Source organism: Haemaphysalis longicornis, unplaced genomic scaffold (genome assembly GCF_048455015.1).
Source record: "Haemaphysalis longicornis isolate Haplotype H1 unplaced genomic scaffold, Haemaphysalis longicornis Haplotype H1 scaffold_11, whole genome shotgun sequence".
NCBI lineage: Eukaryota > Metazoa > Arthropoda > Arachnida > Ixodida > Ixodidae > Haemaphysalis > Haemaphysalis longicornis.
In genome coordinates, this window is record NW_027526214.1 from 124561536 (window position 1) to 124587686 (window position 26151).

Sequence of the window (26151 nt, forward strand, 5' to 3'; positions counted from 1 at the left end):
CTTAGAATAAATCTGCCTATTGCGCATGACGTTACCAATGCGCCACATGATAACATCGCATGCGGCGCGCTAAAAGGAAAACAAATGCACCGCTGTGCCTACCTCGGAAATACTGGTTAGTCTGCGACGCCTGTATTGTGAGTTTCTGCCTCACGTATCACCGCATATTATTATAAATTATGAAGATGCTCACTTCGGCCGTCAGTGTGCTCACAAACAACTCGCACCGAATGGACACCGCGACCGCGGCCAGCAGCCGCCGCTCTTCTTTCCCCGATGATTAGCGCCACGACTGACGCTGCGGCGGAAAGGGAAACTAGCGCCGTCACCGGCGGAGAGGCGCGTTCGGCAGGCCAGACCTAGAGACACGGGGTTTCACTTTGTCTTCTGTACGTTCCGCGTTCGTTGAGAATCGGCATTTGTAGGAAGTTTAAATGGCTGTTTTCAGTTACGAAGCTACACATGACCACCCGGGCGCGCCGTTGGGGAGAGTTTCTGGTTAATTGGGAGCACATGAGCGCAAATTGCCGCCAAAATCTCTACGTGGTCCAGTACACGCGGGTGTTTTTTCCTTTCTCTTTTCTTTTCTTTGTCTTCTTTTTAAAGCAAAGCTTCGATACTTTCGTCCAGCGGTTTCGCGGAGGATGCGCAAGTGAACCTTTTGACCGGAGACACGACCCCGGCGACCGACTCCTCGAAGCGCATCGCGTGATTCGCCGGGCCCGCTTTCGGCGCTGCGCACAAGGCCCCGTTTTTAGTCGTTCTGATTAGCTGATCGGCAGGTGACCACTCCTGCAGCCTCCCATGTATGCGTCCCCGGTTCGTCTGGGGCTACGTCAGTCGTCTCGCGCCCGGCGAAGAGGAACGGCGCGTTCGCCGTGAATGATCGAACGTCGCGATCGCTGTCCTCCTCCTGTGAGCGTTGCACGGGACCGAACGGCTCTGAGCCGTGGTCGGCAATACAGCTACATCAAAGGTTAACCGAGACAAACCGAGACTCAACCAGACTAAGCCAAGCTTTCGCTTTGCATATCCAATGTTAGCTGAGCTAAGCCGCAGCCATTTTTTTGCACATGCATCTGAAAAGCGCGTAACAATGGCCGCAGCGCCACCGCAGTGAATGTTTGAATTTAGGAAACGATGAAGTAGTACTGCGTGTGCAGCCTATGGGGTATTTTGGCAACACTTCACGCCGTCAATCAGCGGACATGGAGCAACAGTAGAACAGAGAGAGCGTGCCGAGGGTGGGGACATCAAACCGATCTGGCAGCGGATGCTTGTCGACCAGGACGCGTTGCCGGAATAAAGGGTTCGGCTGCATTTTGGATAGGTTCAGGAGTGAAAGTAAACACTCACACGAAGAGACAGGACAGGTGCCTGTCCTGTATCGGTTTGTGAATGTTTAACTTCGAGGCTTAAGCTTAAAAAAAAATAATGGCCGCGTATCTGCCCCTTTCGTTGCAAATGTCGACAAAAGACGATAATCTTTATCGACTTTTGCCAAGTAAAGGCCTCCTTTCGCTTTCCCGTTTACCTCTCATATTGTTCCTCTTGCGTCGCGCTCTTCCCAAGATAAAGACGCCAAATGTTTGCCTAAATCATTTTAAATTTACCGCGTTCCACTGCTCGAGGCCGGGTGTCTCGATGCCAACGCTGATGTACGGCGGAGACGCGCGTGAATCGAGCTGCCCTACTTCAACGTTTATAGAACCACGTTGGCCTACTCGTGCGTTCCAAGCAAAACGCGGTATCATCGAGTGGAATTTTTCTTAACTGTTGCAGGTTGATTTCTTAAAATGGCGCCAGAAGCTACAATGGCGCGGGGACAGCAGGCCACGGCGGAGTGAATTTTTGTTCAGCAGTTGATGAAGTATTTAATTTCGCGAAAATCAAGCATGTATGATTTTTTGTAAAGGAACACTGCAAATATCATTTCTGTATTAATTTGTTGTCTTATATTTGCCTAATGTCTTGTTCTTCTTCAACAATGTGGACAAGAATGAACATTACACTGGACTTAGACGGGTAGATTTAGCTGTGACTATATAAGGCTATTGCGCAGGCCTTGTTTTACTTTGGACGGGTGGCTGAATGGAGTCACAGACAGACAGACAGACAGACAAACAAAGAGTCATACAGACAGACCAAAATTTCTGGGTTTAACAGAGAGGCTATGAGTACCATCACGCACTTCCTCGTTGCCCTTCGATTTCTATCTTACAGCAGCACGCCCAGCTCAATACTATCACGGAGCTTGTAAATCAGCGTGAAGAAGCAAGAAAACTCAAGCGTTTTCATATACCTATGGGCGGAGCGCTCCATTCCTATTTCTGTAAGGAGCCTCCCATGACTTCACCCATAGACGACTTTCCACCATGGCTCTATACAGCAATAACAACCAACAAGACAACGAAGCTTTGTCGCCGTGAACAGCCAGCGCCAACCTCAGATACCACAGTTCCTGAAGGTTATTGTGTATTGTACACAGACGCAGCCCTTCTCCCGCACGGAGGACGGACCGCTTTCGTCAGTTCCACACACTCAGAACTGAAAGGCTCGTGCTGTTATTCCACCGACACGTCAGACCCGCTGCTACTGGAGCTCCAGGCTGTATATGACGCAGTCAAAGCTGCAAGTGCACTCCCTAACATCAAAGAGGCGCATATATACACAGACTCGCTCAGTGCTGTGAAGCACCTGAAGCAAGTGAAAAAGACTCCTCTGATCTGCCAGCACATTCACAGCCTCTACATGACAGCACAGCTAATGGTACGCGTACATTGGGTACAGGGGCACGGTCACAATTTTTTAAACCAATTAGCGGACAATCTTTCGCACTCTCCGGCCCCACCTGAATCTGAATCCGCCCCTAGCCCTCTTCCCACTGATCCACGCTCCCGCCTTTTAGCGACGAAATCTCTCCTGAGAAGGGACACACGTGCCCTAATTCCCCCGTGTGTCTGCTCTCTCCCCCCTAATCTTTCCCGGGTGGAGGAAGTTTCTCTCAGGAGGCTTCGGGCTGGGGTGGCTCTCACACCTTCAGTACTTGGACTTGTAAACCCGCACCAGAAGACCCAGGAACATGTCCCAAGTGTCCAGCTCCGGCTGCTGAAGCTGGTGTCCACCATCTGTTGTGGACGTGTACAAGAACCAGAATAGCTCGGGACGGTGCGCTAAGAGTGGTTGGTCTTCGGTGGGATAAACTGGGGCACTTCAACCGGTGGGTGCACGAAGACCGCTACTGCAGGTCGCTGCTGAACTTTTTATGCGACACCGGACTCCATGCCTACCTTTAGACTTGTTCAGGGTCATCAATTTCCTGACTACCTGCGCTTGTATACCCCTTCTCTTTCTTCTACTTAATGTCTTATCTTTTCTTCATATGCCGCATGGCACAAAATGCGAATGAAAAAAAGTAGCCCAAGAAAGACTATCGTCTTTAAAAACTGCTGGCCTGTTCACGGGCCTGTTGCTCTGGAAGCGACTGATCTTCGCAGGTTTCCGCCGTCGACGCAGCGCACAACGGGGTGTGGCGTGAGCACAGGGCTGAGTTGGCGGTAAGAAAAAAATCGATTGGCTGCGCGGAAAGGCCGATGCTGGTTGACCGCAAAGGGAGCGGCCGGGAGACAACGCCGCTGCTAGAGCGCGCACAAGGGACCACTGAGGCGGCCAGAACAGGAATCGTGGTTGCGATGGGCCTTCGGGAAACGGCGTGCTACGGGCTTCTGGAGCTGCAGCAAGGCGTGCATATTGGGTCCTCTCTCAGGAAGAGGGATAAAATGCTCACGCATCCGTAAAGATCTTCGAATGAATACTTTGGATATTTTTTATCATTACCACTCAAGTCGCTCATTCCTCCGCAGTGTATTGGCTGTAACGAATCGGCCCGCCGCCGTACTTTTCCACATTACTCCTCGGCTGTGCGGCGAAGCCACTACGTGCGCCTTTCGAGCAAGGCGCCACCGTGTCGGTGACTCATACATTTACGCCTCGACAAGCCCGGCTCAGGCGCTTCGGTGGCACGCCGACAGAACAAGCACAGGCATGTTTTAAGGACACAGAGACGCCGTCGATCGCAGCGGAATCCTCCTCTCTCCCCTCTCTCGGACTGAGCAGGTGCCGCTGCTACTGACTGCTTACGAACTCTGGAAAGAGAGTTGTGTGTGCCTGTGATTCTGGTGGCGTGCGCAAAACGTAGAGGGAAGGCTGTTTTGACCGTTACCGCTTTTGGGTATAAATAGAAGCCCGCAAGCGCTATAACCAGGCCTCTCAAGCTTGGACGTTCCCTGTGTTCCCTATAGGCGGCGTAAAAATCGACGCCCCACGTGACCAACCTAAAGCGCTGTTTTCGACCATCAAGCCCACCAGACGGCGCAGGCAAAATGTTACTTTTGGTATAGAATACAAAACATTCATTCCGTGACTCAAAGAGCCCACACAGTTCGCTTACAATGTGTTATTTAAAAATACTATTAACAAGTTCCGCATCAAACATCCGTTGAGCAAAAATGTACGCAACTTTTTACGAACAGCCGACTGGTGCACCACCTCGTTTCTGAATTCGCAACCACAAAGCCGCCAATTCAAATTGAAACCGCTGCAACGGCCGACCGTTTCAATGTGCGCGGAGCACCGGTTTCGTGACTGTTATTGCTGTTATGTGCTTTTGCGTCCATCAGTTGTTGAGAGGACTGGCAAAACACGGGAATTGAGTGCTTGTGGAATGACAAATGTGGCAAATTCCGCATCGGAAGGCAGCTGTCGAGGCCAGAATATTCGATTCTTCCAACAGAAGGTGAGTGTTATGCACTCCGCTAGAAAGACGGTGCAAAGGAAACCGTTGTCGCCGTCAATACTTCATTTGTGCCCTTCGTTCGAAATCTTAGCGCAAGTGAACGAGTTGTTATGGCAAAAAAAAAAAAATGTTGTCACGAAAGCGACGTACAATTGCAGCGATCGAAATGAAATGATGTCCTGGCCTCTGTAAACTTGCGGATGTCAATAAACGATTTGTTCTCACTTGCTGCTCACTGTGGTCTGTGCCAGTCGAGGCCATCTGGTCACCTGGCGTAACATCACTTCACTAGCGCGGCGCAAGTAAACACGCGACCAGCGTGCCAGCCAGGAGCCAGCAGGAGCAGCCACGGCCGGACTCGACGCCCCTTTCGCGCGCGGGAGGAGGAGAGTCGAGTCCGGCCGTGGAGCAGCGAGCCGGCGGCCGCCGTGCGAGGGCAGCCATGTTATTAAGGAGCTCAAGCGGCCTGTGCAAAAAGCATCCGCCATGTTTACAAAGCCGTGTTTACAGCGCCATCAAGCGGGCGTACTGGGTAGTTCACGACGCCGCCACTACGCTTTTTCTGGCACTACAGGCAAAGCTAGACCTTTGCTTCTCTAAAATCCTCCCTGTTCTGTGCTATAACTCATTCCTGTTTGAGCAGCGAATCCATGCTGTCCCTCTGCTCGAGTCCTGTACTGTAACCTCGCCCGTCGGGGCATAGTTCTTTGGCTTCGGCTCACCTCTCGTTATGAAGTAAACAGTTACGCTAGCCTACGGCTTCTGGACTTCTTCACGGCTGCAACAGCGGCTGGCCGCTCGCATCATACACGCTACCACACGTATGTAGGAGGTGACGAAGATCAGCTTGGCTCGGCCCACCCGGTCGCAACAACTGGTGTCAGCGCTGGGATGACACGGTTGCAACATGGCCAACAGGCTAGGAATGGCTGACATCCGCAGTAATGAGTCCTTGCCGACGCGTGATTATTACTTTTAACAGAGCTGACTATCTGCCACAGTATCCCAGCACTAACTATGCGACGACGTTGCCGTCGTCGTGGAAGCAACAGACAGCATTCTAACAGCGTCCTGGTCGCCATTTTAGCTTTGCTCATCACCTAACGCTACAACAGAGAAATTGTGACATTGTTTGAGAAAGCATACTGGTGATGACGCTGAAAAGCGCGGTATTTCGTTGTAGTGGTCACTCGATATGTAGGTTCAGAAAATTCCGCGAAACTGCGCACGAGACGCTGTTGGTTGTATCAGCCACAATGCGGTACCTATTCCTCCGACACAAACTAACGAAGGCAATCAAGGTTTGTTTGTTTCAGACGTAGCGGTAAAATCAGATGCATTATATTACGCTGTGGTTTGCTCGAAGATCTTAGTTAAGAGGACTAAAGCGTATACACGGGCGATACTTACTGGTCGTCTTTGAACTCGTCCGGTTCCTTGAACTTCGCGTCCATGCCCATGACGATGTACTCTCCGCCGACGTTTAGATTGAAGGAAGGGCAGTTGTCGCGAGCCTTGATTATACGTGTCTTGTTGAGGATGTCGTCCTCGCCCTCAATGCCTGAGTTAGAGAAAGAGCAGGATGGTGGTACTAACTTCACCGCAGGCACAGCGATGATCACGTATGAAAAATACAGAACACCATACGTTGCAATTGAGATTGACGATGAAGATCAGTTTGGGGTAACATATATTGATTAGACTGAGACTGCTGGAGACATGGGTATATTATTCCTAGACACCGCGTGTGAGGTACCCTGAAATTACTACTATTGAAGACTTGGCGCTTACCCGGCTTGAGCACTTTGCTGATAAAAAGCTTCGCCTTAGTAAATCCGTCTCTGATCTCAGACGACAGTAGCTTCCCCTTCCACACTGCAAGAAAAAAAATTCTCACGTCAATGAGAGAAATGCGGTGCAGTTCATCACAGAACCTGGGTGAACATGTGAGTTCGGAAGAAACAAAGAGTATTAAGACAAAACAAGTAACCCGGCCAAATGTTATTTTGCACTCTCTTAAACGGCAGCTTCTCTTTTATTGTTCAATCCACGATGTTATGTACTGATGAGAGCACTGCCGTAAATGCGTTGTTGTAGCACGCGACTCACAGTGAGGTGGCCTGAGCAAGGGGGCAGAGCACGACGGATGCTTGCAGCTGGAAACGTTGCGTAAATTGAATTGCCTAAACTGACTTATTGGAAGGTGCGCGAAAGAGATATGTCCCTTCGACATGAAGAACATGCTGCTTGAGAAAGCAGCGTTATTTAAACTGTTGCAGCAGTAGCTTTGAATGCTATAAAATGGGAAGCATCAAATGTGTCACCAAACGCAACTTTGCGGAATAGCAGTGCTGACTCAGTTTAAACAACCACGCCTCCCCTGACGTTGTGGTGGATCCGGGCGTCGAGCGCGATTTAGCACCGTACATGGTGCGCGTGCGACCATGTAGACGGACACGCACTCATACTTGGGTGCAAGTAATAAACACAACGCGAGCGGGCCCTACGCCTCATCACCGCAGCCGGCTGCTTCTCCATGCGTATTTCGAAGGTAGCTGAGTCGTTTTCCTCATCTGTTGAACTTAATCTGATTTTAAATTACTGGAGCGACGAGAAACTGGGTGAGAAAAAGCAGACTGTCACGTGTTAAGCGCAAGCCCTTTTCTAAGCATGCACTCGTAGCGGCATCCGGGTGCGTCGCTTCGACGGAGTACTACATGAGCTCTTGTCGTTCCTAACCTGTACCTGAGTACAGTGACTAAGTTATCTGTTCTATGCTCACTCCACCCCACCTGGGGCAATTTTCGGTGTCAGAAATGTAGGCCTCTAATGCGAAATTCTACGCCCGACGAGCGACGCTAATAACACCGAGACCGCAGCGCACCGCCAGGAATATCTGACCCAGCGCAAAGCGCATGCGACAATAGCAAGCCAAGACGGGACAAGCGCTTGTCCCGTCTCATTTCTTGTGTACTGTCTTTGGTTCTTTGCGATAAACATATTTTTAAGAACCAAGAAGAACTTTTGTGCTATTCACTGCTGCGAAAGCGATACCATGGGAACGCGATTTAATAAAACGCAATGTTGAGAGTCACCCTATTATAAGAATAAATTGCATCGCCAGCAGGCACTTGCAAACTCCGCCCAATGACTTTCGTCAGCCGCCATAAGTGAGAAATCAGTGCCCAACGGTCCGACTGTCAGCAACCGAACCTAACCTACTGAAGGTCGCGACCTTATGAACGAAACTGAGCATCTTGCCTTGTTTAGTGGGTGTTTTTCTAAGAAAGTGCATAAAACAGGGAACACCCTGTTTCGCGATGCCGTTTTGTACAACCCGGGCAGAGCACAGACGAAGCAGAAGCGGGCCCCTCCGAAGAAACTGCTGATTTCGCTCACGCTATGGCTAAGAGGCGCTGTCACATGGGAAAAGGATTTAAGGGGTGGCTATTGATACCGCAAACTGAAAGTAGTGCAGAAATGCGTCACGCGTTTTTCATAAACTCTCCACAAGACCAAACAACAGATCTGTGTCCTGGAGAATAAATTCCCAGATATCTCTATACCATCTCGTATATCTCCATTTTCAGGAATTACCAACTTTATATAGTTTTCAGTAATGGCGTCGGCGACATGTAAAATCAAGTTTAAACTCTACGCACTAAACGTTTTTACACCCTTTTTGGTCAAAAGCGGAAAAAGGGTGTTGGCAGGCCATTACACTTTTTTATTGAAACTGAACAACTTTTTCAACACCCTTCTTCTGTGATAAAGGGTGTTGATCATCTTCAACACCCTCGGTTTTTGGTAGGGTGTTTAAAGGGTGTGAAAAAGTGTTCTGCTGTTGATTGATTAAGCCGAACGCCTCATACCTTCTTCCTCCACCTTCTTAAAAATTTTCATAAGCAAAACAAATTGTTCGTTTGCAATGATCGCTCGTTTCCATTTACGGTGTGCCTCATGGCTCAAGTTTAGCTTTGGCATGTGAAACGTCAATCTGAGCTTTAAAATTAAAAAGGCAATACATACTCACTAAACTGGGACCAAGTTTGGTCCAGTGTGTCCCCCGTACCGACAGCGGATAAAGGGGGAAACAAGCTAGGCCGAACCCCAGCTCCCCGGATCCTGCTTGCTCCGCTAGTGCGATCTGCGCCATTTTTTTTTATAGTTTTAGTATCCCAAACACGAGTGCCCTTAAATGGTATAGTGAGAGGTGCGCATACGCATGCTCCCCTTGTGCTTACATTCCAACAAGCTCTAAAGCCGGGCTCACTGCTACCATACCTGCTGAGGTGGTGTACCCCTTACTGGCGGCACAGTTCTTGTTATTTTTTTTAACCTTAAACAGATTCACCTGTAATAAATTATGCCAAGTGATATTGTTTTAACTATCGTGAGGTACCAAAGATCCCCGCTTGTGGAATATGTTGAGTCCGCCCGTGTAAACGAGTATGAAATTCCCGTTGGAGGTCATTTACACCCTTTTTCTTAGTTGCCGGTCTTTTCTTACACCGTTTTTCTTACACGCTTTTTTTACACCCTTCTTCTTAGTTTCCAATACCCTAATTTGTAGCTTGTGGGAAAAAGGGTGTCGAAATCATGAACACCCTTCTTGAATGGTGTTAAAATGATTTGGAATAGGTGCTTGTATTTAATAAATCCTGCGACTTATTGGACGTAATAACTACCTTAAAATTCAAAAGACTTCGCAAATCCGCATTCCGATGTACACATGCTCACATTAAAATGCATAATTCGTAAATCACTGGTAAAATATCTGATCTTTGCGACAAGCCTATCTCTATCGGAGGACTTTCCTCTGCTGGCTATAAAAGCAAGAGCTGATGTATTTCCAAGTAAGTATGTGCTCGCTCTCCCCGTGCATCCCGTTGGTTTTTTTGCTGAATTCATTTGCAGTTGCAGTCCAAGTTGGACTTGTGTGTGTTGAATGTGTCTTTGTGTCATGCTGCGCGCTCGACCGATCCACATTGTCACGCGTAGCTGCGCTGCCCACACTCTTATTTTAGGATGTTAAGCAACCTTACACCCTTTTTTAGGGTGTTCACATGAACACCCTTCGTTCATCCTTACACCCTTTTTTAGCCAAAACACATTTTAAATGTGTGCACCATGCGACAAGATTTCTACCCCGCTTTCGAGCATAAAGGGTGTATGAAAGTTTAGTGTGTCTCAAATTTTTCGTCGAATACAGTGATCTATGAACTCCAAATCAATAGGCAGGCACGCACATGAAAGGCGGGCTCAGAATACGCATACCGAAATCCATATTCTCGCAGGCGTGGTATATGATGTTTTCTCGGCACTCCGACATCTTCATAGTTCGGTTGTTCTCGTCCTTCGTGAAGAGATCCTCAATGTTGTCCGGCGGGCACCCACCTGCGTGAAAGCGTAGGCTGGTGATGACGTGCACGGGTACTGACTGGGTTCCGAGCACCTAGCTGTCGAAGACCGCCTCATCCGCACGTCCTGGCTGGACAGCACTGAGTGCAGTAGGTGATAACCGCGTACGTTAAGGTTACGTGCAAAGCGCAGTCGATGTAAGCCACTCCAACCAAAAAATTGGCCGCGTATCTACTCCTTTCGTTGCGAATGTCGTCAAAAGACGATAGTCTTTGTAGACATTTGCCAAGGAAATGTCCCCCTTTGCCTCATCCCAAGGTAAACACACTAAAGATTTGCGCAAAGCGATTTGAATTTACCGCGTTCCACTGCTACAGGCCAGGTTTCTCGATGCCTGCGCTGCAGTACGGCGGAGACGCGCGTGAACGGAGGCGGCCGACTACAAGGTTTACAGAAACGCGTGGCCGTGCTCCACGTGCGTTCCCAACATAACGTGGAACCTTGCTAGTGGAACCTCTCGTTGCTGTTGCCGCGTGATTTTTCATATGCCGCCAGGAGGCGGCGGTTTTCTGCAGTAGATGTAGAATATCATTTTCTATCGAAAAACCAAGCATCCATGAATTTTTAAATAAAGGAACACTGTAAATATCCCTTACTGATTTGCTGTCTTATATTTGCGTAATGTCTTGTTCTTGTTCAACAAACAAAGTTGACAAGTATGAACATATAAACCGGGCTTAGATGTTTACATGTGGCTGTGAGTATATAATACTATTGCGCAATATCAGTTTTGCTTTGGCCGGGTGGCTGAATCGAGTCACATACAGACAGACAGACAGACAGACAGACAGACAGACAGACCAAAATTTCTGGGTTTAAGTAGCCCGAGAAAGACTATCGTGTTTAAAATAAAGGCGAGCATCTCTGTACATGTATTCACAGTGCATACTGATGGTGCTTTCAGTTTCAGGTTCATGCACAACTTGGGACGCCGTCACTAGGTCCAAGTTCGACGCATGCTCTCTTTATATTTTTACGTTTATGCCATTTACCATTTATGCAATGACATTTGGCCTCAAAATGCCTAATGATTTCTTTTTGCTGAAAAATGTTGAGAAGTATGAAGGGTATTTTCAGATTTGGTGATTCGGAAACGTTTTGACCATAGAAACTTTTGGCCGGGCGGCTGTATCGAGGACAGGTGGACGGACGGCCGACGGAGAGACAGACGGACAAAAACCAAAATTTTGGCGTTTAAGTAACCCAAGAACGATTACACTCTTTAAAACGCCCTTTTTTGGCTTTTTTAGTTTTCGCCAAATCCACAGCACCGACTAGCGCTCCATTTGATCACGACTTTTTCACGCGCGTAGACCACCGCGCATGGGCAGGGCGTGATCACCTGGCGCCTGTCTTGCACTGGTGATATTAGAGGTGCTCCATGCAAATCTATGGGATTATTCGTCACCCGAGCCGGTTGCTGCCTTTATTCTCTCTACGAAGTTGTAGTAGAGCATGTTTTTCTAGCTTTAAATCATTGGATTCAAATTAAAGCTGATTGATTGATTGCATGGTTTGACGCGCGGACGCAACGCAGGCGACGAGTCGTAAGTAGCGCTTGAAACGGGACGACAGAAGAGAAGACGCACACAACGGCGATGAGGGCCGCCGTAGTGGAGGGCTCCGGATTAATTTAAACCACCCGGGGATCTTTATCGTGCGCCGAAATCTCGTGCACACGGGCGTTTTGCTTTTCGTCTCCGGCAGAAAAGCGGCCGCCGCGGCCGAGAATCGAACCCGCGTCCTCGTGCTCAGCAGCACAACGCCTTAGCCACTGAGCCACCACGGCGGGTGTATTTAAATTAGAACGGTCTGGTCACGTCCGGCTATTTATTGACCTTTCGTACAAGGGAACTGGAAAGTTTCCAGAACATGTCCGTGCGTTTATTTGTTTCCGCGTATTTCAAATTTTTGTAGTGGCAACGACAGGACATTCCCCTACAACGCCATTGCCGTGCACCATCGCGGATCATCATCACTGCCATGCTTTTGGCACCCCTCATCTATCATCATCAGAAGGAGCTTCTGAAGAAGAGGTTCAGCTGGCTCGGCATCATCATCCCTCATTGCTTCCTCTATGTTTAGCTTTCCTGAGCACCAATAAACCCCTTTACACATTGTATTTAATAGGAGCCCTCTCCCACCCACCCTTCTTTTCTCCCAACACTGTTTTGCCCAACACTGGAATGCTCTATATTTATGAATTTTTTAAAATTCTGGCAGCTTTTACATATTCATCTTTTGTTTACTTCATCTTGTTATTCAGCACTGCTTGTACTTTTTTCTATTGTATACGAGACATTGACAGCACGCGGCACCGAATAGTGGAAACACACACCATTTCAAAAAGAAATCTGTTAACCGGGCCACGGAATTTACCTGCGTCATTTAAAAGTACATTCTCTTCAGCAATCAAAAAGCGATTTGCTCACCGCATTAAAGCATATTAAATTGTTAGGAGTATTAAATGTATTAAATTTGATGATCCTTTTGCTTAAAACAAGAAAAACTTTTCAAAGGCGCCAATCTAAACCGTCATGTTTAAACATAGTTCCTAAATCAGACTATAACAACAGAGCAAATTATATTCCTTAAATTTTCAGGGAGCCACGGAATCAGCGAGCCAACCCACATCTTCACGATGTAAATAAAAAAAACTTGAACTTGAACTTCAACTTGAATTTAACATGTTCTATATGTGGTTACGAGCCCTGTGCTGCAAGTCAACCTTAAGAACCTCGCCTATGTTAGGCATCCGGAAGAAAGGCTCGCTGTTTCGGCATGACGGTGAACAAAGCTATACAGAAATTAAGGAACGCGGTATGATCAGCAGCAACTGACCTTCCAGGCACGTGCACACATCCGAGTTATCAGCCCGAGTACAGTCTATCTTCAGCAACGGGCTTGTTTTGTCCGGTGAATAAAACTTTGTGCAGGAGACAACTGGAACGAAAATGGGCAGAACGTTAGTAATGCCATGTAGACATTTTATATGTAAAGCTGAGCTCTCCCTACGCGGGGATAAGCACTAAAGAAACAAAAGGCAGAGATTCAGAAGAAAGCACGAAGGCTTAACGGGCCGTAAAACCTAGTTCGTACAGAAGTGGACTTCGCTTAAGTCTATACAATCCTTAGAACACGCTTTGTTAACCGAAAATGAAGTAAGAAACAGTGAAAATTTTTCAGATGTCGTACTATACGGTGTCAGCCCTGAGGAAAAAGGGGGTACATTCAAAACAGAGTTATCATTGCATTAGTGTGCCGGTTAGTATCCAATTGCTACGTTCAAACGGAACTAGTGGCCCCACTGCGATCGTAGTCATGTTGCTTGGCACTAATTGTGGTCAGGCGCAGGCACTCGAACATACGATTGCACAAGAACATGCGACGTCATCAGGATCGGCCCGGCGAAAAGGGGTTGCTATGTGGCCGCTGCATCAAGCTTCTCCTAATATGTAGAATACTTGAATCTCGCGTTAATATTGGTATCATTGTTACTGAACAAAGCCGCAATCTTCTCAATGAACAGAAGTCCGATACGGTTGAAATTATTTTGGCCTGGCATATTTGCTTTATTGCAATGAACATTTCACTCATGTAAATACAGTATACCTGCGTCTGCAGTCGATAAAAAAATCTCTGCCGAAAGCCTCCAGGTAAGACCTCCTCTTCAAGTAATTCGAAACATAACAACGCGGTTTTTTCCTCAATATTCAGGTATTTTTACATTTATTCTTTATCCGCTAAGGAGTTCATTGGCTAGTTAAGGTTTATTTTTTCTTTAATACGTTGATTTTTTTGGGAAAACAGCACCCGGAAGATAAGAAACCCGAAGGATACGGACTGGTACTACAGTCAACGCGTATTACAGGGACAGACAACTGATTTTTGTCGTGTATGTGTTCTCTACCCCAAATGAAATAGAATCCCTTAAAACACCTTAACGAGAAACGGTTTTGCTGATCACGCCCTAGAACTCTTTAAGTCGAAATTTGTAGATCTACAAGCCGTACGTGTCCTCCCAAAAATAATGCTGACAAACATGACATACAGTACTGCGGCAACATCTGTATGCGAGATGAAAAGCGGTATTTAAACACTTGCCCCCAGCTAAATAAATTGTGAATTGTAGGCTTTCTTATTCCTTCGTGTATTTTTTTCATCACTAGTCTATTTTGCACGAAGGCGCCATCTGCTGGGATGGACGATAGGTAGAATGCCAGCTTCATGTTGTAGGAGATAGGCCGTTCGGTTCTCTCTGGGCTCGTCCTTTTTTGTTTTAAGCTGCCGTTGGCGTTTTTTGAAACTGAAAACGAATATTTCGACAGAACAAACGCCTCTGACTCAGGCAGAATCGCCAAAGCTTCTTCACTGGGCCTGTTTACTGAGCGCTGCCGTTGATTCTGGGCTTTCCTTCATGATTCTGGGCATGGCCACTGAGAGCAACCCAGCGCCGGCAGGCGGCGTGTCTTTTAATTTTTCCAAAGAATGTTTAACAATGGATATGCAATTTGACCTTATACTTGTGATAAAAGGTTTTCAATGCCTTAATAAACGTTTTACCAGTTTCAGTAGCTGCAAAGTATGCAGGTCACGTGACCGGGACACGTATTGTAGTGTCTAACTTCTACACTACGACCTTGAGATTTCGGAATGTTTTCTGTCAAATTAAAATTATTTCCACCGATTTGTTTATAAATTGCGTGCTGTTACCCGACTATATATAACGCTGGCTTTCATATGAGCTAGAGAACATATGCACGACAAACTCGGTGGCCCGTCCCTTTTATATTCTATAAAAAGTAAAAAGAAAATGCTGAAAAGTAAAATGGTGCTGCAGGTGTGTCTACCTTAAGGGAATCGACTTAAAGGAACCCCTCAGCGGCGCCTATAATGCTTTCAGTCCTTCCTTCGTGCATAAAGGAACTCGAAGCCGCTTCATTGGCGCGCCGTCGCAGATATCTAGTTTCTGACTGACTCTTGTAGCGATTTTTTACAATGGCTGTTCAATGCGCTTGTTATTACAACTGAAGGGAAAACGCAGTATGGCTTGTGTGAAACCACTGAACAACGCGAACGACTCCCATACACTGAAGTACTGTGCGAAGAGGAAAAATCTTTCCAGCTAGTTCTTAGGTTAAATGATGAGGATGGAGCCGTAATATTTGGCTCGATTGTTTTGTGGCTATTGAATCTACAGGGCAGGATGCTCTCGATGAGCACGTCTTAGAATCATTGCATAAAACAAAAACAGAACAATCGAAGTGTTTCGGGGTTCGTTCAATGCATCTCACGGGGATCGTAGTAGGCGTATGCCTTGACGCTGGCCGACTGAAGCCTGCCGACGGCAAAGTCCTGGCGCAGGCTGAAGTCGACGCACACGTCGACGTCCGATGGAATGGTCGGCAGGTAGAAGACCACGCGGCGCTGGCTCAAATCGAACGAGTCCACCCGCTTGTCGTCTACCATCTGAACAAAAAAAAAGCGAAACGCGGAGATGACGTGGCTGAAGCTTTCTGCTGGACGTCCCGCGACGGTTTCAAGGCGTGAGCATCACTCACGCATTACTCAGCGCAATCGGGGCAAAAACCCGGCGATCTCCGTGAGTAGCTAGATCCTGTCATATAATTTCACATTCGTTACCTGAATGGCTAGAAAGGTGCTTTATTAATAAAAATGCCTATGGGCTGCGAATGGTCCTATGCACCGGCCTTACGGTCTCACTGGCTGTGGCGTGTCACGTGACTTAAGATGAGGGCATGCGGAGGCCTAGTGTTAGCCTTAACATCACGCTTTTAAGTCTAACGGAGTCAACCGGTGCCGTAACTTGACGTGCAATGAGTATGACGTCGCTCGGAACGCCGTTTGTCTTAACGTCAAGGTCACTTAAAATTAAGGATGAATGCAGGTTTAATGTCCAGCTCAGGGGGCTGGCAAATGGCGATGGAAGCAGCCGCTAGAAGTTTACGGAAGATTTACCCATCCAAATTTGACTACATTAACATATGGGGACTTTTTTTTAGAAATGACCCAAATCTACCTTAAGCGAATTTGAAAATGAAAAAAAAAAACGGTGTAGTTGGTTACCGGACCTAAATGCAACGCTTCCAAAGCTATTATAGGATGTTTACATGTCAGCTAGGGAAAGTGTTAGGAGGAACATTGGGATGATAAATTTGTATTTGGCGCCTATTAATTCGAAACACTCAAGTTGGTCCTGCACTTTCATGAAACCTTTATTTGAGTTGACTTTCGAGAATGGTGCGATGGGGCTTTGGCGGTAAAAGCATGCAGCAGGGCTTCAAGAACAGCACAAGTAGAACTTGAAGAGAAGGTGAGTCCTGTTCGCAGCATTGGCAGTTCTTTTGGGATTCTTCCTGAGGGTCTTCTTCTTGGGCACGCCTAAGACCCTCACGAAGTAAGCAAGCTCTGTATTGCCTTGCCATGAATTTCCGAAACGCTTCACAGGAAGGCTGCTCCTATTGTCCGCCTCGCCTTAATGTTATAGCTCCTACTGGGGTCTTGCCACTCGCAATGTATACCCGCTACAGATGTCTGGCTTCCGCAAGGGACGTAGTGGCGTTGACGATGCCATAGCCCTTGCTAATGGCAGAAAACAAGCCAAAACACAGCGGAACATTACTATCGCTGTGTTCCTTGATAAGCGTACGACTGCGTGTACTATGAAGCTACATGCTCGGCCTTGAGTCTTCAGGCCTTGGGGGGTCTCATGCATGCATGGATCTGACTATTTAACAGATAGATGCACCCACATGTCAGCGGACAGCGATGACACACCGCTATACAGAGTGACTTGTGGTGTTCCACGGGGTGGTGTCCTCAGTCCGACGCTCTTTAACATCACTATGATGGGCATAGAGAAGTGTTTACCGCAGTCCGTGGAAATATCCTTGTATGCGAATAACATCTGAATATGGAGCGCTGGACGCAACAGGCGGGTACTGCGTGCGAGACTGCAACGGGCAATCAATTCCATTGCGGCGTTTCGCGGAACCAGATGCCTAGATATATCAGCTGGCAAGTGCGCTGCCATTGATTTCACGCAGCTTTATATCTCAAATTATGGACTCACCACTGCAGGCTGCACTATCCCCTATGTTCCGCACCACAGGTTTTTGGGGTGTGATATTTGACATGTCTCTTGACTTGGTCAAAACACGTTCGCCTTATAAAAGACAAGCTTTCGCCCTTCGCCAGCATCTTCCGCATGATATCTCTTAACGCCGGCGCATGCGCAGTCCCGTCTCTTCTTCGGCTGTATAATATCCTGTGCGTAGGATCGTTACGCTACAGCCTTCCTGTACTTCTCCCCCTCTCAAAAATGCGAGAGTCCTGCAAAGTATGCAAGCGCAGGTCCTTAGGGCGTGCATTGGAGTTCCGAAGGCCACATCCGCAGTGGGAACTATGGTGGAGGGTCGACGGCTGGCACCACTTGCTCTTAGCGCGCAGGAGCTCCTTCGCCCTCAACTGCGATTTGTAGCACGACAGTAAGATCACCCATTAGCACTCAGCTCAGCCACTGAAGTGCGAGACCTTCTGCCTCTGCATTACCAGCATCCTCCTCCGTCTCTACAACCGCCTTGGATGTACCCGCGTCTGCACATTACAACTGGAGTTCCCAGCATTACCCGCAAAGAGGATACCCAACCTCTGCCATAAAGTTCTTCGCCTTGGATCTTCTCTCCCAAAAAGACCGGGTTCGCACCCATCTATGCTCACATGGATTTGTGATAGCTACCTCATACGCTATAGGAATCTGGCTTCCGTTCTCCCGTATCACCTTCAGCGCAACGTTTAGCCACAGTTACCGAACTTGCCGCTCTGCGTGCTGCTCTCGCCTACATCATCGAGCAGCCAGCACGTCAGTGGGCAATCTTCACGGATTCTCGGGCGGCCCATCAGTGCTAAAAACCATACCCGAAAGATCAGCTTCTTTTCGACATTAATGCATTGAACTTACAAGCTCTAAAGGCACACCATCATGTGGAGCTTCAATGGATTCCTGGCCACTGCGGTATAACTGGCAACCCCAAGGTGGACACTGCGGCATCGATCGCGCATGACCTGCACGGGCGAGTGATACCGATACCGTTCTCCAGACGAGCTGCTTCTGCTCTGGCGTCCAGGGCTGCCTAGAGTTTTCAGCGATCTATGTGGGCCGTTGGACTGCAAAATTACGCGCAGCTTCTCTTCATAGACCCGCACGGGACCTTTAGGATGCCTGACGGGCTGTCCAAGCATGACGAAGCGGTTCTTCAGCACGTGCGGCTAAATTTCGCTTATACAAGTTACTTTAGCTTCAAGATGAAACTGGCCGCTTCCCCCATCTGCACTCTTTGTGGCGTGCGCGAGGACTTGAACCACGTGCTATGTGAATGTACGCGGTATTGAACAACTAGGACGTTCCTTTCAGTGTTCTTGGGCCTTCCGCTCCTGGAGGACTAACTCAAAGTGACGTGTTAGGCCCTTTGTGTAACTCTAAACGAGCATCTCGAGCGACAAAAGCTCTATTCTCTTTCCTGCAAAGCGTAGGACTAGATCATACTTTTTAAACATGACTATATTATTGAGCGTATTATCGTCATCATAGTCATCATCATCACTTTAAATTTAATTTTTTCAAACATCTTGTGTAGCTAACTAGACGCCAGGCTAACCTCGCCATTAAAGACTAATCTCTCTCTCTCTCTGCCACAGATGTGGGGGGGGGGGGTAGATTTGCCTGCGCTTGTAAGCGTTAAAATGGCGGAGTAAAAAATAAATATAACCAGATTTACTCCCTAGGGACCAACGTTTATAGAACCAAGGACCTTGGTTCTATAAACGTTGGTAGGGAGGGGGTAGACGAGATGAAATGATTGTTTCAAATCTCTTAGTTTTGTTTCGTTCACTTTTTCTGTTCACTTTGTCGTCGACGTATTTCACCGATCTCCTAATTTCCGTCTGAATACATTAAAAGCCAGCTCCGAAAAGTAAACAAAAAGCACTTCTGAAAACACCCACGCAACAGACCGAACGGTCAAGCCAAAAGCGATCTCCAATCGGGCAGATGGATTGGGATTGTTTTGGTCAATGAAGCAGCAGGATCTGGCTCATTTTCGATACGAACTACGACCTGCGTACACGTTTGCAGGGCGTTATCTCACCTATTTTCTTCCCACCTCTCTTTTAGGGGAACGTTGCCGAGTTTTTCTTGTCCCTGCAGTTTTATCTGACTCAGTTTCAGTTCGTGGGTTCGGTTCATTTCGAGATAAAAAAAACCGCCTCATTAATACCAACCCCCTTGTCACGTACCCCCTAAGGGATATTCGCCAGTGATGACAAGTCAGTCATCGGGAGCTCTCAGGCGATAAGAGGCGGCAGTAGCATTAATGCTAACGCTAAAGCCGACCCATTCCACAATCATCACCGATCCTAAAACTGCAGTTCAAACTTTAATCTCGGTTTTATTTCGCGCCAGGCACTCACACGTCTGTAACGTCCCCAACGAACCCCGTTTAAATCACCTGGACTATGGCGCATACTGGCTTGAGGGGAATGAAGATTCCCACCGTAAGGCTCGGTAATTCGCCATTCGAGCCGGAGCTAGCCCGCTTCCGTAGCACGGCGCCCGATCCGCTTGAGACCAGATGACCACATACAATAAAATTGCCACGCCATACCTCTATGTACACCTCGGCACGCATCAATCGCGAACACAGATGTCATCTTTTACAGAGGAACACAGGTCCCAATCCCGCCAAAACACACAGTCCACCCAGCGGTTACCCCCTTCACTTAACTGTACTGCTTCCCAATCCCCCAGAACCCTGGAGAACTTTACGAGTGGATGCCCTAGAGACCCGCATCCAGCAATAACCATGTGTGAGCAGTGGGAGGAGGCGTTGCGCTGACCAGACAAAGAGGTTCAAGCTTTCGCCCGGGGGGCCGTGGTCGCCGCCATAACGGCGGCCACCATCGCCACCAGCGGCCACCATACGCAGCCCGACACATGCTTTAAGAGCTCGACAAGTGATGATGCTCATGAATTCTGAATTCATAAAAATTGGCCGCGTATCTGCTCCTTTCGCTGCAAATGTCGTCACAAGACGATAGTCTTTGTGGGCATTTGCCAAGGTAATGCCCCTTTCGCTTTCCCGCTCACCTCTCATGCTGTTCTTGTTCCGAACAGCATGGGAGGTGAGCGGGATCCCAAAGTAAACACACTAAAGGTTTGCTCAAGGCGATTTGAATTTACCGCGTTCCACTGCTACAGGCGGGGTTCCTCGATGTCACGCTGCAGCACGGCAGATACGCGCGTGAATGGAGGCGGCCGACTACAAGGTTTATAGAACCGCGTGGCCGTGCTCCACGTGCGTTCCCAACATAACGTGGAACCTAGCTAGTGGAACCTTTCGTTGCTGTTGCCGCGTGATTTTTCATATGCCGCCAGGAGGCGGCGGTTTTCTGCAGTAGATGTAGAATACAGTCAAACCCGTTTATAGCGAATTGCAATATGCACTGGGATTAGTTCGATATATCCAATAGTTCGATATAGCCGAACCCGCCTATAACGAACTTATTGTTACAAGTTCGCAATCCGCGGGAGCCCCCCCCCCCCTTCTCGCCCTCCCCAACTCCACCATCCCCGCATGCAGAAACGAACACATAAAAGTAGCCAGGACCATACCCATTTATCGCAAGTAATAAAGCTACTTTCCGCCTGAACTGCCTACTTTGCAAAGAAACAGCGGTGATTTTTGTTTTCAATTTCCTTTGGCGGCTTCAACTAGCATAGCATCCTCTACACGAAACATTGTTACCCCAGTTCGAGTCCGCGTCCTCCAAAATTTAAGACGCATTGGCCGAGCACATCGACTCCCGAAAGCGCTTCATTATAAGCGTCGGGCGGCTTTCACTCGAGACATCATCGGGAACATGGGGGAGCTCTTCCTGCAGTTAACCGATGCTGCTGTCTTGGTCCGGACTCGCTGACTTCGTGGGTTCCGTCGTGAGTCCCGCGCGTCGGAAACAGTTACGGACAGTGTCTGGCGTCACGTCGTCCGTGCGAGGCGCAATGTCTCAGTCGCAATTCTTGCTTTGCGGTCGCGGCCAATCCGCATCCCAATCGCCGCTCCGAGACCGTGAATTTCGGCGGCCATGTTCGGCGCGCAAAGTTCGATATATCGGATGTGAACTTCGTTATAAGGAATATGTTTCCCATGTATTTCCGTAACTGAAATATTTTTGTTCGATATATAGCATAATTCGCTCTATCCGGGTTCGTTATAGCCGGGTTTGACTGTATCATTTTATCGAAAAACCCAGCACCCACAAATTTTTAAATAAAGGAACACTGTAAATATCCCTTGTGTACCAATTTCCTGTCTTATATTTGCGTAATGCCATGTTCTTGTTCAACAAAGTTGACAAGTATGAATATATAAACCGGGCTTAGACGTTTACATTTGGCTGTGATTATATAAGACTATTGCGCAGTAAGCATTTTACTTTGGCCGGGTGGCTGAATCGACTTACAGACAGACAGACAGACGGACAGACGGACAGACAGACAGACGGACAGACAGACAGACAGACAGACAGACAGACATACAGACCAAAATTTCTGGGTTTAAGTATATCAAGAAAGACTATCGTCTTTAAAAAAGTCTACGCGCCCCCGTCACTGATGGAGGTAGACAGCCGTGTGGCCCGTATACAAGAGTTGATAACTCAAACGAATATGAAGCGAGAAGAATTGGCCCTTCAGAATCAGCGAATCATTGAGTGTGTGATTGCAAACTCAAACGGCCACTAGAACCGCGGCGTGAGTGCCCTCCTTATTTAACATTACTTGATTGCAAGCATTTTATTTAGAAACACGTGCCAGAGCGGTAAATGAGACCTATCCACTGAGGGAGCCTATAGGTCTTGGCACCAGTGGCATCCGTAAACGTAACGTAGGCCTGCTGCTGCACAGCCAGTCGGATTCCCACACTCATGGGTACGCCACTCTGCCGGAGTTTTGTTACTGCGTCCACCCACCAGCGTTAACTTTTTGCCCTCTGTCATTAGTTAGTACATGTCTGGAAATTTCAGTTTTCATCTCCGTTCTGTAGCCTAAAATATTCCCTCGCTAACGGTGAATTGGTCCTGTAAAATCAGTAGGCAGACGACCACATTTCTAAAGCAGCTTCGCTGTTGACATCAGCGTTCGCCAGTGAGCTGGGCTAGCTTTTTAAAGTATCCTCGTAGTAAAAAGAACACACACGCACACACTCACACACACGCACACAACCCCCCCCCCACACACACACACACGCGCGCGCGCGCGCACACACACATTCCAGCATTCCGTATGGCACCGTGCAATTCACCTTGCAATTCCAAACACCTTCCATTATTGTAAACCGTGCTTTTCTTTGAGAGAATTCCGCTTGTCTGTTTTTTACACACCGAATAAATACTACCTTACTATGGGGGTGTACAATCAATATCATATAGTAATATAGGAACAAGGAAGTGAACCTTTTGCAAATGTTGTTTCACAGGAGTGAAGCCAGTGAGAAGGCCCACGTCCAGAATGGCCATTCCTGATATGTTTGAAACCAGAGACCTGCAACAATAAAACAAAATGCCAAAAAACAGTGAGAACTAAACCCCCGACGGTGAGGGGCTTATTTAGATCAGTGGTGAGCAGGGAAGCCTTGCACACGTCGGCGTAGACGGAAGGGACCTGCGTGCGGCGGCTCCGTGACCGAGGCGTCGCACCACTCAGCCTGTCTGTCTGCCTGTCTGCTCACTGCTCTACAAGAAGGACTTCAGTCTCTGACTCTGGGATCTCCTTCGGAAATCTTGTATTGCACACATTCTTGTTGTAACACAAAATGAAATAAATTCATATCCAATTCAAATTCAAATGTCGCTGAAAGAGGAAAGTCTTCTCCCGCTCCGACCACATAAATAAATTCCTCCCTTCTCTCCCACACCCTCCTCTCATGCTCTTCTCCTTCCTTCCCGCTCTTCCCACGATAAGCACGGTGGAGTCTTGCTCAAGTTAATTCCGTTTGCCGCCTTCCAATGTTGGCGCCATCTACAGGAACTTTTACTCTTACATTTAAATTGGAGTGCCGCCAAGAGGACTAATCACGCGTGGTAGCTTTTTGCATTTTTGGGCCGAAACATCTTTTTTTTTTCAAATAGTGTGTTGTTATTTTAGTTTTTCAGCAGTTCTTCGGCAGTTCTTGCGTTCTCGCGGTTTAAAAAAGAACGTCTGTCGCAACGATAATGGAGCCCAGTAAATAACCAAAGGCTAGTTTCTTCAGACAGAACAATGGTGTATTTTGTCTTTACGGCTCCTTTAAAAGAAGGAACCAGGTACCACAAACGCTGTCATTGCCCAAGATTTCAGAGTATTTCAAGATATTAAAACAAGACCAGTTCCTTGGTCGGATCGCATCCACTCGCCCCTCCCCGCTGAAAACTGGCGGCACGTCGAAACAAGAAAGTGGGCGCTGATGATTCGCCTTGCGGACTTGCACATGACATCCTTTCCCGCACCTTCGCATTCGCTTCGCTCTTGGAATCGCGTACACCCATCACCGCGCTGCGTGTGCCGTCGTGCGGCAGCACGAGCGCGCGTTCGGTCGTCGTTTCAGCGCTCGTTGTGGATGAACCGCGTTGTTTGAAACGGTTATTGAATACCACATCTTTTCAGCTCACCTTGCGCAAACTTTCATCTTGTGCGTCTCTTTGAGCTTCGGGGAGCCTGAGGGAAGGGATAAAACAAGTGTTAGAGAATTATTCCTGAAATTCGGCGCAAACACTGGGCGCAGTCACAGAGGTGGTCGCGTGGGCAGTGTCGGCGCTGTGTGCGGAAAGTGAGCGAACGGCGCGGGCGCGCATACGGCGCCATCAGGGTCGAGGAAAATGTGTGTCAGCAGCCCCAATTGTGGCCCAAGAGAATGTGGCATGAGGCAGAACTTTTGCACATACCTACATTCCGGTAAGGACCATCAACACAGAAAAAGACTGGCCCGTATACAGGGAGAGGGGCCCTCCGCTGGCACACATTAACGAGAAAATATTTCAGAAGATGACAGTAATTTAATCAGCAGATACGGGATAGTTGGCATTCAATCTCAATATTTAGTTTTAAGCACCAAACAGAACTTCAGAAAAACTGAGATAGAGGCTCAAAGGGGCAGACAAACGATTTTTGTCGAGTATATTCCAAATAAAAGGGCGCCACTTCAAATACCTTATCCCGTAACGGTTTTGCTGGTAGCGCCGTAAAACTTTCGATATCAGAATTTTCAGATGTGCCAGGCACGTGTTCTACCAAAGGGCGTGCTAGCAACCATCACAGTGAGCCGTGCAGCATCACGCTTTGAGCTCCACGTAAGATGAAAAGGGCTGCTTAAGACCTTCTGCAGCAACAACAATGTGCACTCATTACTATACCTTTATTCCTATTTTCATGCACGCATTGATACTGATGGAGTTGGTGCGCACACCTACGGAAGTGTCCCGCTTTGGCGCTACGTGGCGCCACCTTTCAAGCTCCACAATGTTTAGAGCCAAATTAACACATTTCCGCCAGTTTACTAGGCAATTCCTTGCGGTTACCCCCCCGCCCATCTCCTTTTTAAACCTAAATCTGGCAGCGAAAGTTACGGTGTTAATAGAAGGTGTGGAGCGCAACACGTTCCGGCAAGGGCTTGTTCGTGAAAAAGTCAAATCTACCATGACATGTTGGTGAATACACACGGGCTTTACACAGGAAGGACGGGACGAGCACAATTCACCAAGATGCACCAACTCGGCCAACAACGAGTTCTTCTAAACTATTATAACACGAAACAAAATAGAAAGACACCAACTTCGCTTCTAAACTCTCGGTCAACTAATGCCCCCTGATCAACACTCTTTGATGGCGAGAAAACGGTTTCGAGGTCGCGCAACACGAATTACAACTCTCAAGAGCAGATAAACCACACCAATGGAACCACATGTAGGGCCTTCGAGCTGTTCGATTTTCGAAAGACCACTTCCCCACCCCGTACGAGCGGGGTTGGGAAACGGTCTTCACAGACCTATGCTCCACACATTCAAATACATAAAGAAATGCACAGCCCAAACTATCCCTTATCGAGCGCGTTGCCAACCGCCATCGCGGCTTAACGCAGCTAGACCGACTACGTTTAGTTCACAGCTTTCGGGACAGCCGCATACATTACAAACTCCCCTACATGCGTATCATTAACACTGAAGAACACGCCCTGATGCCATGCTCCGGAAAACATATCGCGCGCTCCTGCTCCTCTCTCCCCGGGCGCTCGTACACAGCGTCTAACGTCACTAAGCATCCATAACACCACCCCTGAACTTGTTGAGGCCCACCGGACAGCCGAACTCACCACTCTCCACCACACCCACGGGCGTACACCCCTCACAACACCCACATACCCCAAAACCATTCCTGCCAACATCCGAGACCTCATCCGCATCAAACCGCTTCCCCGACACGTGCACCCCATATTCCACGCTAACCGCCGAGCAGCTCGTGCAAGTCCCTCGTGCAAGACCCCTGCCAAACACGCCCTGTATGTCGATGCAGCGAAATGGTCGCACAAACCAGTCTCTGCCGTTGCGTTTATCGCATCAGCGGCCCGACCCCTCATGTACAACTATGGCGGAGGGAGCGGCCATTGCCCTTGCAGCCCACCCCAGTCACTATCCTGTCAGAATCACAGCAGGCCATCCGACACTTTATCGAAGGCGTCCTCCGACCGACCCCGTGCAGGTGGTAGGCACCCCGGCCCACATCAGCATAAGTGCTGCTGACGGGGCAGCAAACGCACATGCTCCAACTCTTACTTCCCGGGCCTCCCGAGGACGACACAACCGAACATCTGCTTACTTTGAGAGAAACG

At 48.2% G+C, this 26151-nt stretch overlaps 1 protein-coding gene across 1 annotated transcript in view; it reads right to left on the reverse strand.

Moving 5' to 3' along the window:
• LOC144160994 (venom factor-like) overlaps positions 1-26151 on the reverse strand; it is a 267369-nt gene that overhangs the window by 59298 nt on the left and 181920 nt on the right. Inside the window, exons 32-38 of the mRNA XM_077692061.1 lie at positions 23939-23984; positions 22745-22832; positions 15511-15685; positions 13058-13159; positions 10073-10192; positions 6587-6670; positions 6206-6356 (exon numbers count right to left, since the gene is read on the reverse strand). Of these exons, the coding sequence (XP_077548187.1) occupies positions 6206-6356; positions 6587-6670; positions 10073-10192; positions 13058-13159; positions 15511-15685; positions 22745-22832; positions 23939-23984 (766 nt within the window). The remainder of the gene's footprint in view (positions 1-6205; positions 6357-6586; positions 6671-10072; positions 10193-13057; positions 13160-15510; positions 15686-22744; positions 22833-23938; positions 23985-26151) is intronic.